This window comes from Schistocerca cancellata, chromosome 10 (assembly GCF_023864275.1).
Source record: "Schistocerca cancellata isolate TAMUIC-IGC-003103 chromosome 10, iqSchCanc2.1, whole genome shotgun sequence".
In the NCBI taxonomy this organism is placed as follows: domain Eukaryota; kingdom Metazoa; phylum Arthropoda; class Insecta; order Orthoptera; family Acrididae; genus Schistocerca; species Schistocerca cancellata.
The window spans coordinates 226347391-226364839 of NC_064635.1; the positions used below are offsets into that span (position 1 = coordinate 226347391).

At 43.5% G+C, this 17449-nt stretch overlaps 1 protein-coding gene across 16 annotated transcripts in view; it reads left to right on the plus strand.

The window, feature by feature from the left end:
* LOC126106362 (zinc finger protein 501-like) overlaps positions 1 to 17449 on the plus strand; it is a 246656-nt gene that overhangs the window by 174140 nt on the left and 55067 nt on the right. For 3 of the 16 annotated variants that reach the window (XM_049912623.1, XM_049912621.1, XM_049912620.1), the window contains one exon: positions 2970 to 3104. The exons of 10 other annotated variants lie outside the window; for them this stretch is intronic. In XM_049912623.1, the coding sequence (XP_049768580.1) occupies positions 2970 to 3104 (135 nt within the window). Of the gene's footprint in view, positions 1 to 2969; positions 3460 to 9937; positions 12481 to 17449 lie in introns of those variants that run through there. 3 more of the 16 variants (XM_049912627.1, XM_049912626.1, XM_049912622.1) reach the window with 2 other exon arrangements.

The window sequence follows — 17449 nt, forward strand, 5'->3', positions numbered from 1 at the left end:
GGTTGCATCAAACGACAGCGGTAGGGGCAGCTGACTCGCTCTGTGCAACAACTTGCAGGGGTGAAGGGGGAAAAACCAAACGAACAAAAATAAAGTAGATATTAATTTTACTGTAAGAAACATTACAATCCTATCATTGACCTACGACAAGGTTCATTCCTCTCATTGATGTCAAATAGCAAATCTCGCAAGTGGAAGTCGTACATTTAATTTAGCAATCACTTTCCGTATTTGTCAACACACATTTTCATTCGCGGCGCAGGAACTGGCGAGCAGCCCGTATCCTCAATATTTTGCACATCACATTGTGGCACGAAGTCCTTAACACACTTCAGTTTCTCCAGACCGTTCACAAAGACACACGACTCCGCTAGTACAACTGAGCGTAAAGTGTCCAGTGTTGCCTCCAGCGACACAAAAGCTGAGCCAGTACTGTGATGGCGGTGGTGTTCAATTAACCATTGTGCTGAAGCTGTACCCGGCTCGCAGCGCATTGTGCACTGTAGACTGATATCTCCAGAAGCAACTTCACTGCTTCGAGCACCACCCAACATCTGAAAAGCCAATTCTTCTGGAACAGATTGATTTTCTTTGGTGCGGAATCTTTGGCAATCAAAGAGGACGGTGTACACGTTACTGGAAAAGAAAATATTGCAATGAGCAATCACATACTACAAAAAAAAGGTAAAAATCCAAGTCTCGTCCTTTGCTTGAGAAAGGTTTCCCTTAGTAATTTTTGGGAATATGGCTCTTGAAGAACAGCGGTTTTTTAATTAGTAATGAACATGAACAGCCACAACCGCAAGAAACTTCTTTTTTTTTATGAAGTTACCGGTTTCGGCCAGTTTTCGACCGTCTTCAGACTTGCCACCATGACGGTGGACAGTGGCAGTGAGAGCAGCAGGCGCTATGTCTCCACTGCTCAAGCAGTTAGCAGCGTTCGTGGAGACATAGCGCTTGTTCCTTTCACCGCTACAGTCTACCGCCCTGGTGCCAGGTCTGAACATGGTCAAAAAAAAAAAAAAAAAAAGAGAAGTTTCTTGCGGACGTGACTGTTCATGTTCATTCTTAAGGTCTCCCATAATTTCAGTAAGATGTCTACCTCCTGCAATACGCGCACAAATGCCGTGAGAAGAGAACTGAAACGAGAGTCAAGTTGCAACTCATATACAGCTCCCAGTTGCGTCCGCGATCTAGAAACTGCGAGAAGTGCCTTGCCAGCATGTGTTTCTATCGCCGCATTCCTCTTCAGAGCCTGGGAAGGAAAACCGCACCTTGGACGCTTCCTACACTATCTCAACTGCCATAATACAAGTATGTACTCTGAAGCTCCAAAGCAAGTGGTAGACGCATGCGTATTCAAATACAGAGATATGTAATACAAGACAACAAGTGTGTGGCGAAGTTCTCAGATCGGTTACTCCTGCTACAACGGCAGGTTATCAAGATTTAAGTGGGTTTGAACGTGGTGTCATAGTCGGCGCTCGAGCGTTGGGACACAGCACCTCCGAGGTAGCGATGAAGTGGAGATTTTCGGTTACGACCATTTCATGAGTGTACCGTGAATATCAGGAATCTGTAAACATCAAATCTCCGACATCGCTGCAGCCGGAAAAAGATCCTGCAAGAACGGGACCAACGACGACTGAAGAGAATCGTTCAACGTGACAGAAGTGCAATGCTTTCAAAAATTGCTGCAGATTTCAATGCTGGGTCATCAACAAGTGTCACGTGCGAACCATTCAACGGAGCATCATCGATATGGGCTTTCGGAGCCAAAGGACCACTTGTGTACCCTCGATGACTGCACGACACAAAGCTTTACGCCTCGCCTGGGCCCATCAACGCCGACATTGGACTGTTGATGAATGAAAACATGTTGCCTGGTTGGACGAGTCTCGTTTCAAAGTGTGTCGAGCAGATGGACGTGTATGGGTATGGAGACAATGTCATGAATCCATGGACACTGTTCAAGCTGGTGGAAGCTCTGTAATGGCGTGGGGCGTGTGCAGTTGGAGTCATATGAGGCCTCTGGTACGTCTAGATACGACTCTGACAGGTGACATGTATGTAAGCTTCCTGTCTGATCATCCGCATCCATTCATGTCCATTGTGAATTCTGACAGACTTGGACAATTCCAGCAGGACAATGCGACACCCCACACGTCCAGAAATACTACAGAGTGGCTCCAGGACCACTCTTCTGAATTTAAACACTTCCGCTGGCCACCAAACTCCCCACATTTCTACCCGTTCTTGGTAGCGATGTGAGTGGTGGTGGTCTCTGCATCTCACAGGTTCTATGGTCCCTCGTTCTATATTTTCATAACTGAAACTGCCTGGCGGCGAATAAATTATACGAGCTTCTCGATTTCTTCTTATGAAATTGTAGAGATAAATGCAGCACAAAGTTACAATTCTTGCTTTCTGGGGATCGAGGTGAATCGGTTTTCGTATAACACGAAAGACTGATGGTAATATGCCGAAGGCTTTTTCTACAACTCGACGGGCTCTACTGAGCCTGTAATTATTTATTCTTTCTTTGCTGCCTTTGTTATGACTCCCTGGGAAGGGCTTCATGACGTGTTGTTGTAAAACAAAGACATCGTCAGCAAAAATTACGTAGGGTGTAGACAGTGTTGTTCCAGACACAGATTTCGACCCTGGTAAATGCAGCGCACCTGATTGATGGGCTTTGTTGAAGCTTGTACGATTAAATACACCTCCATCTGATATACGTCCTTGTACCCCACATCTGCATAAAGAAACTGGTAGTCGGCATCTACTAATGCTTCCAGCATGTGCAGGATTAACTATATATACGCGTTTACCATCAACAGCCCCTATGCAGTGAGGAAAGTTCCAGCAAATCTCAAATTCTCGTGCAATTTGTTTCCACTGTGCTTCAGAATTCGGTCCCTGAAAAAAAGAAACAAAAAATTTGAAGAATGTTTTTCCTTTTTTTTTAGTGGACATCCGAAGAGAAAAGTGAAGAGGACACAACGCTGGAAGAGGAACAGAGGACCTGCAGAGAACAACAGAGTACCTCAAGTACACAATAGAGCCTTCAAGTCAACCGCGGAAGAAAGCCAAAATTATCAACGGTAATCTAAACACAACAGATGATGCTGCATACGAGGGGCTCAAGCGCACTAGCCAGCACATTTTAGGGAAAAAGAACAAGTTCACGTCGTTTTCAAAATACGTCGAATGTCAAGTGAGAGAAATACAGAACAATAAACGTTTAACAATTTTACAAAAGAAGATACAAGATTTGATCTTCGAAGCAAAAGTGGAAGAGCTAGAAGAATTTGAGTGTACAAGTAACTGAATTGAACTTTGAGGGCCAGTCCGAAAATGTATATATTTTTTCAGAAGATAGCTGAAGTTGTCAAGTAGTAATAGCTTTTTCATTTTAAATTTTAAGTCTATTTTTAAATAAAAGATAGATAAAGATAACAGTTTCTACCTTAATTTCTCTTTGAAACGCCTTTATTATATCTTGACACACTTTTGGTATTATTTGACTGATTTTGGATTTGGAAATCCTGTGCATGTACATCAACGAGCTATATGAATCCCCAGTAACTAAAAAGCGTAATGTAACGGCAAGTTGTTCAGCAGGAGTTAAAGCATCTCGAAAATTTGTGTTCTTCAATGTGTAGTATTGGGCGTCATATTTATTAATACTTCAAAGTCCGTCGTAGATGTACGAACAAAAATTTTGAAACCCTGTACGTCTTGAACTGTTAGGTCACTCATCACTGAACTGTAAGCTCCATGACTACACGGTTTATTGAGAAAATAACGCATCCACCATCTACGTTCCTTTCTCCGATTTTTATTCTCCCGTTTTACAATTAGATTCACAGCGCTAGCGCACAGAAATAAAAGGTCTTCGTCAGACGCCATGTTCCGTGGAACTGACTCGCTACATGTCGCCAGTGAGAAAGCTCTACCTGGCTGCTTGTGGCGGGCACATCTACCTGGTCTAAGTCGCGATATACATGTGCCGAGATACTTTTCTCCGCGACTTGTGCCGGCTACAGATCTCCGCGACAAATCCCTCAGTGTAAACGTAGCTTACGGATTTATGGACAGCCGTGCAGGATTCATGGTGTCACTTTCCTCGAGCAATACTTCAGACACTAGTAAAGTACATGCCATGTCCTATTGCGGCACTTCTGCGTGCTCGTGGGGACCCTATACGATATTAGGCAGCTGCACCAGTTTCTATGGCTCTTCAGTGTATGTCTGTGTACTATGCTCCGTATGTAAAATTTTTCTTATCGCATTAAATTTCCGGTATGTTGGTACGTCTGCTCAAGGCATCATTGCTGTAACAGACCGTATTCCTACCTGCATTATGAATATCCAGATATAAAAAGTCCTATGGTTACGTTGTTAATAACATGATTGAGGAGAGATTCACTTTGATTCTTCTCCTTGTTCATTGCTGAATTCTATGGCACGAGTGGCGTACTAGAATATAGATCATGAGCTTATGTACTGCCTGACAAAAAAGTTAAGCACACAGGGCGGGGAGGGGGGGGGGGGCAATGAATGAAGTGTAACTTCACGGGATAAGAGGGTATACAATATTATATTAGCGATCATAAAATCTAATCATATTTACAAAGGACTTGCCAGTATAAGCCCACATGTCAGTTTGACGTTGCACCCCTTGTGGCCAGGATACATGTTGCATGGGGGCTTAATTAAATATAATGCAAATATTTTTAGTTTTAGTAGCTGTGTGTCCGGTTACGAAGTCTCGTAACCGGTTGGCCCTGAGTAGTATTAGCACGCAATCTGACTGCATAAAATAACAATAAAGAATGAAAGGAAATTTACGTTAACACAATTGATTAATTAAGTCCCCAGCAACTATAAAAGCTACGAAACAAAAACTACGAAACAACAAAGCACAAGTGTAACTGTTCTGTGTGTGGAAGTGTGATTCAACGTACACATCTGGCACGGTTCTTCCTCAATAAGACAAGGTATTTTAAGCACCATTTACACTGAAGTAATTTAAAAAAAAAACAGAAATAGTGTAATTGCACATAGAAACCAGAATTACACTCTAATACATGAACACAAGCCAGATGCTTTGTTGACTGAACCTGTGTCCAAGACCCATTGTTAGTTAGGAAATTTGAAAATAATTTTTTTTTTTACCTTCATATATATTGACGAAAAATACACTCTGATCATTACAACATCCCCAATCGAACAGCATCGGCTGTCTAGCCCATCAGAACAACTGCACACGACATGCTCACAACTAGTCACGGCAATTTCAGAACTACCACTGCCCACGGCAACTTCAGAACTACGACTGCCCACGGCTTCTGAACTACGACTGCCAGTGGAGGCGGCTGAATCATACTCTTTGGCGCAATCTCTGGCGCTGTGACGCAGTGTAGCCATCTTTCAATGTAGTTGATTCACTTGGTAATGATGACCTTTAAAACAAGGGACTGGTGACCTTGTTGTTTGGTCCCTTCAACCCCAATCAACCTACCAAAGAACTTCGTAATGATGGCTTGTGAGCTGGTTCCACATATTTGCCGTGGGGGACGGAACTTGGAGGGGGGGGGGGGTCTTCCTGGTTGTGAGGTCGTTCGTGGTCAGCCAGGCAGCTCATAGAGACATGTGCCACGTGGATGAACACTGTCCCGTCGCAAAATGGCACTGCAGTACATTTGCAAAGGCGTAACAGATGAGGACGCAAGCTGTCCGTGATGAGCGTTGTTCGGAGCCCTCTCAGCCAGTACCATCCGTGACCTGAAGTCATACCCAGTGGTACCCCACATCATGATGCCACGGGTAATACTGCTGTGTCTCTGCAAAACATAGGAAGAGTAGGGACCTGTCCCAGGTCGCTGCCATACGTACCGGCAACGCTGTTCCTGGGTAGTCCAGAACTGTGATTCATTCATGAACACAATGCCATTCATCAACAGCTGACACTTCCCAGTCACGACGGCACTCCAAATACAGTTTGTGCTGTGGTAATACCCTAGTCCAGGCTCTGGTAGCCTCTGACCAGTGATGTGGGATGGCACAGAATGTTGCACAGAAGCCCATGCTTGTTCTGTGGCGACAGAGCTGGTGGTCAGACTTGATCAACTGGAAGTTTGTCGACGAGTATGTCTGCTCTAACATTCCCATGTTGTCAAAAAAATGGGCCACTCTCACATCCGAATGCCACAAAAATCTGGATATTGGACTATTAGACCTGCTGGCCCAATCAAGACCTCACCCCCCCCCCCCCACCCCACCCCCCCAACACCACCACTCCTTCCTAACTCTGACAGGTGCTGATAATGCTGACAATGAAAGAAACACAGAAGAAAGAGCATGGCATATTTTGAAAATAAACAAGGTATTCTTTGGGTATCATTCAAGTATATGCATGAGGAAGCTCACGTTATGAAGGAAAGGTAGAAGACCTATAAGAAAAGTTAAACATATTAGGTCTACAACTTTGTTTCCGCCGTTTTGCAATAGACGGCAGTAGCGGCAACTGGGATTCGGGTGGTTGGTCATAGGTTTAATACACTACTGGCCATTAAAACTGCTACACCACGAAGATGACGTGCTACAGACGCAAAATTTAACCGACAGGAAGAAGATGCTGTGATATGCAAATGATTAGCTTTTCAGAGCATTCACACAAGGTTGGCGCCGCTGGCGACACCTACAACGTGCTGACATGAGGAAAGTTTCCAATCGATTTCTCATACACAAAGAGCAGTTGACCGGCGTTGCCTGGTGAAACGTTGTTGTGATGCCTCGTGTAAGGAGGAGAAATGCGTACCATCACGTTTCCGACTTTCATAAAGGTCGGATTGTAGCCTATCGCGATTGCGGTTTATCGTATCGCGACATTGCTGCTCGCCTTAGTCGAGATCCAATGACTATTAGCAGAATATGGAATCGGTGGGTTCAGGAGGGTAATACGGAACGCAGTGCTGGATCCCAACGGCCTCGTATCACTACCAGCCGAGATGACAGGCATCTTATCCGCATGGCTGTAACGGATCGTGCAGCCACGTCTCGATCCCTGAGTCAACAGATGGGGACGTTTGCAAGACAACAACCATCTGCACGAACAGTTCGACGACGTTTGCAGCAGCACGGACTAGTGTTTGGCGATATCACGGTGAACGCACATTGGAAGCGTGTATTTGACATCGCCATACTGGCGTATCACCCGGCGTGATGGAATGGGGTGCAATTGGTTACACGTCTCTGTCACTTCTTGTTCGCATTGACGGCACTTTGAACAGTCGACGTTACATTTCAGATGTGTTACGACCCGTGGCTCTACGCTTCATTCTATCCCTGCGAAACCCTACATTTCAGTAGGATAATGCACGACCGCATGTTGCGTGCCTTTCTGGATACAGAAAATGTTCGATTTCTGCTCTGGCCAGCACATTCTCCAGATCTCTCACCAATTGAAAACGTTTGGTCAATGGTGGCCGAGCAACTGGCTCGTCACAGTACGCCAGTCACTACTCTTGATGAACTGTCGTATCGTGTTGAAGCTACATGGGCAGCTGTACCTGTACACGCCATCCAAGCTCTGTTTGACTCAATGCGGTGGCGTATTAAAGCCGTTATTACTGTGTCAGAGGTGGTTGTTCTGGGTACTGATTTCTCATGATCTATGCACACAAATTCCGTGAAAATGTAATCACATGTCAGTTCTAGTATAATTTAATTGCCGAATGAATACCCGTTTGTCATCTGTATTTCTTCTTGGTGTAGCAATTTTAATGGTCAGTAGTGTACAATAAGCTTAGGCATCTGTAAACATAATGCCATAAACACATTAGTCGATTTGTGATTCCATGATAAGGTTATCCTCGATTAAGTACGTCAACTTACATATCCGTTTCTCGCCATTTGCGGGAAGTTTTAATTTTTTGCTTTAACGTGAAGAAATCTGCGGCTGTGGCTCTTAAAATGTTCCAATGGTGATGGAACTATTAGTGGAAGAACGTGCAGAGAATCTTTTCAACGCCTTAAGAACGGTGATTTTGATCTCGAAGACTGGCATAGCACTGGAAGAACGTTTTCGTAGCCACTGAAACAGACGAAGACTTTCACAGGACATCATTATCGAAACCAACTGATGCGTTCGAGCCCAGCACTGAAACACAAACGACCACGATACAGCGATAGACACGTAAAGGTAATTTTGCAGCAGATCTGTGCTGGACTCCATGTTGCAAAACCCATCAAAATACACATGGAAACGTTGAAATGAGAAGTCCTATCCCTGCCACCGTGTTCTCTCTGACTGCCACCTTTTTCGATCAGTGGCATACAGTCAGGCTCCCCAGCACTTCTGATCATGTGAACAAGTGCAAAATTGAATCGATTGATGGATCCCCACAAAAGACGCCCAGTTCTTCCTCTACGGGATTGGTATGCTATCCGAAACATGGGAGAATGTTGTGGCCAGCGATGGGCAATACATTAATTTTTTTTGTAAGTTTTTCACAATAGCGCCCCGAACTTCGAGAAAAAACGGCGGAAGCAAAGTTGTAGACCTGGTATATGTCACAAATACCACAATATATTGATAAGGAAACATTTAATGTAAGTACAGAACAAAGGTCGAATCGGGACGTCAACAGAAATAGACGTGTAGATGGTATACGACGCCTTCTGGACATTTGGCAAAAGGTCATAAATTACGGGGATGATTATATTGAAGGTGTGTAGCTACAACTACTTCTGCCAATAAAGTCATTTCACAGGAAATAATAGTTCTAATAAGTTTTTATCCAGCCATTTTAAGGGGGATGTAATGGATTTTCGTCCAAAAAATCAATTTTTCAAAAATGTTATTTTCTCTACCTACACAATTTAATCGATGTTGTGTGTGAATTTTATCGTGATAGCAGCTTTAGAAATGCCTTTAAATTGTTGAACTGATTAACTCTGCAGTGGCGGCCACTCCCACCTTTTCCGACATTTGCGAAATTGCTTGCTTGGGCGGAATTTTTATCAGTGTGAAGGCCTTTTTCTTTCGATGTCTTTGGCTGACATCCATATCTTTGCCTGAAAACTTTCTTGCAAGTGGTTTATGTACGTATTTACAATACTAACACTCATAAATAGGTGGAAGGTTGAATTCGCAAACCTTTACTTGGAAGTCAAGATTTATGGATAATGGGTAGTGGAAAAACTGTGTTTAGGAAAGGGAGGTTTTGTGGAAATCGGTTTACCAACAAAAAAGAGGAAGCAGCTCGAAATGAAGAACATAAGCTCTCAGCTTATCCACTGACAAAAGACGAATGCACAATCTGTATCCGAAAGACGATTGCTGTAAGTTCAACAACAGAAATGAGACGTATTCACATAAACACTCATTACCAGAACCTGTTATAAACGCAATTAAGCTCACATTCAGGTTTCTTGCAAACCCTGATTTATTGAGGATGTGTTCATGGAAAGACACAAAATGCAAATGAAAGCCTCAATAATTTAATTTGAATTAGATGCTCAAAAAGGACATTCTGTGGAGTTTAAGTACTCCAAATAGGTGTCTATGATGCAGTTTTTGCTACAATGACAGAAATAATGGCAGAATTGAAGTGCTGAAGAGAGTTGGTATAGATCCTGCTGTGTCTACGACAAAAGCTTTTTACACCATCGACGAGATCAGGGTCAAGAAAGCTAACAGATCAGTGTCTTACCTGTAGATACAGGCTACACAGATTCCAAGGGGAGATAAGGGAAACCTGGAAGATGAGGAGTATCAGTATGAAGGATTTTAATATTGAGGTAAGCTTATTACATGTAAAAGTATGACAAAAAAATCTTTGAACCTCATTTTCTCTTTTTTACATTTTTTACGTTATTAGAAGGCAATGCTCGTAATGTATATGCTCTAACGCTATGAAATTTTCAGGAACTGATCACTGCATGTTGGTGTCTCGCTGGAACTAAAAAATACGAGATCCTGCAATTACATTCTGATTTTTAGATGATTGTATGTAAAAAAAAGTTAATTTTGGATATGCAGAAATAAAAACTCTGTTAATGATATTGTTTGTACCATAAATTAATAACTGTAGTTCAGTGGTCTTATAACCTTCTCAGGACACTACAGTAAAATTTTCAGATTAATTCCATTATTAGAATTTGAGTTATGGCTTTTTATAAAGAAGACAATCAAAAATTAAAAATAAAGAAGACAATCAAAAATTAAAAATTCATATTTCTGGCAAAATATTAATCCTGCATGTTGTATTATATTTTTCCGCCAAAACACAGCACTTTTGATTTACATATGCAAAATTTTAGTTTTGTACATTGATAAATATGGCTGTAATGAATTTTTACATTTTCTGCTACGTACACCCATTGACTGAATTTCTGTTTATAAGGTACCACATAGTGGAACTACAAGACAAAATAATATACGCTCCCTAGAGGAAGATTGTTGTGGTTCTGTGTATAATCCGCTAGAATGGTTAGTTCTCTCAGATAGACATTGGTTTTAGCTACGACTAACTGCTTTTTCAGGAGTGAATGTGAAACTAATACACTACCGGCCATTAAAATCGCTACACCAACAAGAAATGCAGTTGATAAACGGGTATTCATTGGACAAATATATTATTCTAGAACTGACATGTGATTACATTTTTACGCAATTTGGGTGCATGGATCCTGAGAAATCAGCACCTAGAACAACCACCACTGGCCGTAATAACGGCCTTCACGCGCCTGGGCATTGAGTCAGACAGATCTTGGATGGCGTGTACAGGTATAGTTGCCCACGCAGCTTCAACACGATACCACAGTTTATCAAGAGTAATGACTGACTTATTGTGACGAGCCAGTTGCTCGGCCACCATTGACCAGACGTTTTCAACTGGTGAGAGATCTGGAGAATGTGCAGCCAGGGCAGCAGTCGAACATTTTCTGTATCCAGAAAGGCCCGTACAGGACCTGCAACATACGGTCGTGCATTATCCAGCTGAAATGTAGGGTTTTGCAGGGATCGAATGAAGGGTAGAGCCACGGGTCGTAACAGATTTGAAATGTAACGTCGACTGTTCAAAGTGCCGTCAATGCGAACAAGAGGTGACCGAGACGCGTAACCAGTGGCATCACCACGTCGGGTGATACGCCAGTATGGCGATGACGAATACATGCTTCCAATGTGCGTTCACCGCGATGTCGCCAAACACGGATGTGACCATCATCATGCTGTAAACAGAACCTGGATTCATCCGAAAAAATGACGTTTTGTCATTCGTGCACCCATGTTCGTCGTTGAGTACACCATCGCAGGCGCTCCTGTCTGTGATGCAGCGTCAAGGGTAACCGCAGCCACGGACTCCGAGCTGATAGTCCGTGCTGCTGCAAACGTCGTCGAACTGTTCGTGCAGATGGTTGTTGTCTTGCAAACGTCCCCATCTGTTGATTCAGGGATCGAGACGTGGCTCCACGATCCGTTACACCTATGCTGATAAGATGCCTGTCATCTCGAATGCTAGTGATACGAGGCCGTTGGGATCCAGCACGGCGTTCCGTATTACCTCGCTGAACCCACCGATTCCATATTCTGCTAACAGTCATTGGATCTCGACTAAGGCGAGCAGCAATGTCGCGATACGATAAACCGCAATCGCGATAGGCTACAATCCGACCTTTATGAAAGTCGGAAACGTGATGGTACGCATTTCTCCTCCTTACACGAGGCATCACGACAACGTTTCACCAGGCAACGCGGGTCAGCTGCTGTTTGTGTATGGCAAATCGGTTGAAAACTTTCCTCACATCAGCACGTTGTAAGTGTCGCCACCGGCGCCAACCTTATGTGAATGCTCTGAAAAGCTAATCATTTGCATATCACAGCATCTTCTTCCTGTCGGTTAAATTTCGCATCTGTAGCTTGTCATCTTAGTGGTGTAGCAATTTTAATGGCCAGTAGTGTACACTTGCTCTTGTTACATCAAGGAAATAATATTCGTACTGCATACTGTTTGCCCATGAAATGCAAGTCAATGTCAATTCCATTTATGACAAGTATAGCTGTAAAAGTTGGTTACTTGCTGGAGATGTTGCACAAAATTACTTGAATTGAATTAATATGCTTTTTGCAGTAGTAGATCATTTTCTAAGAAATTTAGTACGTTAAAGCATGTGTAGTAAATTCATATGTTACAACAGATGTTCGGTATGTTATTTCAGTCTGTAGGTTCCACTGTATGACAGCATACGTTAGCATTTACAGCGTATCGTAACAAATTATTTGTATTGCAAGGCACAGTTAATATGGTTTTTGTGTATGTGAAGAATTACAGCATATCATAACAAATGATTTGTATTGCAAGGCACAGTTAAATATGGTTTTTGTGTATGTGAGGAAATGGAATAAAAGATTCAGTGTGATTTGGAACTGATTATATTGTATGTGTTAAAATGAAGAAAAGCATTAAATGTGATTTATAACTGACTTGTTGTGTGACATGATTTGTAACTCATTTACTGTGTAAAAATATAAAAAACATACATCAGTTTTATTTATTTCATCCGAAAGATCGTTCTGGTTAATAGGAGTTGGAACATTCTTCTGACACATTATAATTCTTGAATTAGTGTTGCGACACTTGAGCGTCAAACTTCTTTTTTTAGTGAAGTGTGCGTGAGTGGGTATGTGAGTGTGTGTGGGGGGGGGGGGGTGGGGCACGCGCACTCCCATAAAGTGATGGCAAAAAATCCCGTCACTAGTAAGTTGTGCGACATAAACGAAAGTTGGCAGGCGTGGATCATCTGAAAGATGATGTTTATAGAAACTTCGCACTAGGCGTGTAAAGGTGGCGCTATTAACACAAATATGAGGATGCAAATCAGGTTTGGTTTAAATACGTGTTGTAACGGTCGTGAGCATTACTTACCTTTGAAATTGTATGTGGTGAGCTGATGTTAGTCAAGAATGCGTTTAGGACGATAAAGACGCCGTTATGAACACCTCAGTAAGTACGAGGGTCACTCCAAAAGAAATGCACACAATTTTTTTTAAAATCCATCTTTTATTCTACGTGTTTGAAAGTTTTACAGTGTGTAGATACATCCTTTAGGAACAATATTTTCATTTCTCCACATAATTTCCATCCCTCTCAACTGCCTTACGCCATCTTGGAACCAGCGCCTGTATACTCGTACGGTAACATTCTGGACCAACCTGTGGGAGCCACTGTTTGGCAGCGTGCACAAGGGAGTCATCATCTTCAAACCTTGTTCCACGAAGAGAGTCTTTCAGTTGCCCAAAGAGATGATGGTCACATGGAGCCAGGTCAGGACTGTAAGGCGGGTGTTTCAGTGTTGTCCATCCGAGTTTTGTGATCGCTTCCATGGGTTTTTGACTAACATGTGGCCGTGCGTTGCCGTGCAACAGCAAAACATCCTGCTTTTGCCGATGTGGTCGAACACGACTCAGTCGAGCTCGAAGTTTCTTCAGTGTCGACACATCTGCATCAGAATTTATAGTGGTTCCACTTGTCACGTCCACAAGCAAGAGTTTTTTCCTTGGGTGAATTTGCATGATGCCACTCTACTAATTGCCCTCTTCGTCTCTGGTGAAAAATGATGAAGCCATGTTTCATCACCTGTCACAATTCTTCCAAGAAATTCATCTCCACCATTCTCGTACTGTTCCAAAAATTCGATGCATACCGTTTTTCTTGTTTCTTTGTGAGCCACTGTCTTGGGAACCCACCTGGCACAAACCTTTTTTAACGCCAACGCTTTCAGTATTCTGCAAACACTTCCTTCCCCTATCTCAACGTAGCGTGACAATTTGTTCACTGTTGTGCGTCTGTCAGCAGTCACCAATTCGTTAACTCTCTGCACATTGTCTGGAGTGTGCGCAGTACGAGGCCTGCCGCTGCGAGGACAATCCTCAATATTGCCGTGCCCTCTTTCATCACGTAACCCGCTCGCCCACCGACTAACTGTACTGCGATCGACAGCAGCATCTCCGTACACCTTTTTCAACCTCTTGTGGATGTTTCCCACAGTGTCGTGTTCAGAGCACAGGAATTCTACGACAGCACATTGCTTCTGACGAACGTCAAGTGTAGCAGCCATCTCGAAGACGTGCTGTGACGGCGCCACTCACGGGAACAGGTCGAACTAAGTTTGAAAACAAGCGGGTAGGATGTATCTACACACTGTAAAACTTTCACACGTGCAGAATGAAAACTGTATTTTTACAAAAATGGTGTGCATTTCTTTTGGAGTGACCCTCGTATTAACGTGGTCGTTAATAGGCCTGAGAGGCCGGATGACGGTTCTGCGATATTGCAGGAGACTTGGCAGAAATGCAGCCGCTTTGCACGATGGCTGGCAGCGGTGGTCTCGAGACTGGACTGTCCGAGAAGAGCGGGCCCCGGCCGGCCGTGTGGCACTGCAGGGAGGGGGGGCCGTCGTGTTCGGCGCATCGCACTGCACCTGCAGCAGCAGCAGCAGCAGCAGTGACGCAACGAACTCTCAAAACTCGCTTGCTTCAAGGGCACCTCAAGGCGAGCCGGACGACCTGCAGTGTGCCTTCCACTGGCACCAAACCGCCGCCATTTGCGACTTCAGAGCTGTCGAGCGAGAGATAATTAGAGCGCACAGTGGAGGTGTGCTGAGTTCTGCCTCGATGTCAGTGATGCCTGCGTGTCGGTTAGGAGGCGGCCAACTGGGGGCCCTGCAGCCGACCTGCCTGTGTGCCAGACCCACACCTTCTGACATACAGGCCTCCCAGCCGAGACGAGTAGGCCATGTGACGTCACTTCCACTAGGCGAGTGGTGGAAAGACAGATTTTGCTACAACTAGCGCTGCTGGTGGCCAGAACTGGATCTAATAGCCATACCGACCGTGCAACAGAAGGCACCGGTAGAATACATTGTTCGCTTAATTGAAAATGAGTATATGAAGCACAGCAATAAAAAGTAGCGCCGTTTACAAAGCAATATGCGATAAGAAATCTGCACCGCGAGATGCTGTGCTTAATTTGTGTGGATTTACCTTTATAAGCAATTAGAAATTCTGTGTTTATGTTGGCTAACCTACCGGGGAAACAAAACTTGTGTTCTGTTTACTTTCAAAGTATAGTAGTTGATTCGTCGAAATTACATGTCCGTTTAACTCTGATTTAATCGTTCGAAATGGTGTACAAGTGTTGTGTTCCACGTTGCATTAAGGAATAAATATACTGAGAAGCAGTGGTTAGAATACCCAGTTCTTTGAGTAGATTTATACATTATGTTCTTGAATTTACACCACAAATGAGCCTTATTTCACAGTTTTGCATTGGTTAAATGAGCGTTTGTAATTAAACTTTTCACTGTGACAATATCTCCAATATCTATGCGATCGTTGGTGAGCCGTAAAATGAATTACATCTTTGTCCCAGTAATAAACTTATGATCACTACAATAATTTCGTCATCCTGTCTGTTAACTGTTACGAAGTATCTCCGTTAGTGTCATTTCCTGACTAATGGATCTAGGTTTCTGTAGCGACGTTTTTCTTAACAAGTAAGTCAGATTTTGCATACGATTTTAAACACAACAGAAGGAGATCACACTGTGTTGTAATCAGTGTGCCACATTGCGCGCGACGTCATAAAAGGGCGGCACAACTTGTCTGTAAAGGGCAAATTTAACGATCAGTGAATCTGTTACGGTTTCACGAAAGAAATACACGTTCATCGGCTCTAGCGCACAGGCTGTCTTGCAGCGGCAGAAGGTGTTAGCCTAGCGCTGATGACGTCATAGTTCCGCCGTGAGGCCTGTGTATCAGAAGGTGTTGACTAGACACGCCGGACCTACGCCTGGAATGGTGTGGGTGCGATTTCGTATGACAGCAGGAACACTCTCGTGATTATCCTACGCACACTGACTGCAAATTTTTACGTCAATCCGGTGGTTTGACCTGTCGTCCTGCCATTTATGAACAGCGCTCCAGGGGACGTTCGCTCGCCCACATTTCGCTGTTGTAACCCGACATGCTCTACAGACAGTCGACATGCTGCCTTAGCCTGCTCCCATCACCAGATCCGTCTCCAGTCGAGCACATAAAGGACGTCATCGGACGACATCCCCAGAGTCATCTACACACAGCATTAACCGTCCCTGTGTTGGCCGACCAAATGCAGCAGGAATGGAATCCGCCCCACGGACTGATATCTGGCACCTGTACAACACAATGCATGCGGTTACGTACAAGTAGGCATTGCGTACAAGTAGGCATTAGGAGTGATTTAAAATGGAATGACCATATAAAATTAATCGTCGGTAAAGCAGATGCCAGACTGAGATTCCTAAGGAAATGCAGTCCGAAAACAAAGGAAGTAGGTTACATTACACTTGTTCGCCCACTGCTTGAACATTGCTCACCAGTGTGGGATTTGTGCCAGATAGGGTTGATAGAAGGAGAGAGGAGATCCGACGGAGAAGAGCGCGCTTCGTTACAGGATCATTTAGTAATCTCGAAACCGTTACGGAGATGATAGATAAACTCCAGTGGAAGACTGTGCTCAGTAGCTCGGTACGGGCTTTTGTTGAAATTTCGAGAACATACCTTCACAGAGGAGTCAAGCAGTTTATTGCTCCCTCCTACGTATATCTCGCGAAGAGACCATGAGGATAAAATCAGAATAAAATTAGGGCCCACACAGCGGCATACGGACAATCTTTCTTTCCACGAACAATACGAGACTGGAATAGAAGGGAGAACCGATAGAGGTACTCAAGGTACCCTCCGTTACACACCGTCAGGTGACTTGCGGAGTATGGATGTAGATGTAGATACAGTGCTAAACACAAAAACTTATCACCTTGTTCCAGTACTTCAGTGATGATTTGTACAAATTTCTTCTGTACGTGTGGTTTGTAGATTAAAATAATGTTACAATTTATTATCTGAACTACTTGCGGAAAATTCGCTGTTAATCCCTCAACTTCGATGCTGTAGTTCGCCTGCAGAGGCAAATGCTGCAACGTACAGGACACAGTGATGGAGTTTTTTTCTTCTGGAATAATACGGTAAGGGCCAACTTTCATTACAGGTATCATATCCAAAGTTCCCCGTTGTAGACTTGTCCTTAATTTCTTTTCTGCTCTTACATCATATTGTGGGATTTGCGACTTACATGTTAAACTTTTTTTAGGGGTCTTCTACCTTTTTATCATGACATGACCTTGTTGACGCATAAACTTGTGTGATATCCATTAGAAATATCTTGTTCATTTTGAAACTAAGTCATACTCTTCGTTCTGCGTTTCTTTCATTTTTTACCTGCCCTGTATGTTCTACTTTTAGTTCTATTTCGTCTTATTTTTCTTATGGATTTGATGCTATCCCTAATAGACCCCATTTGACATTGGTAATTCCTGTTCGGCAGTCTATTGTTCGTAA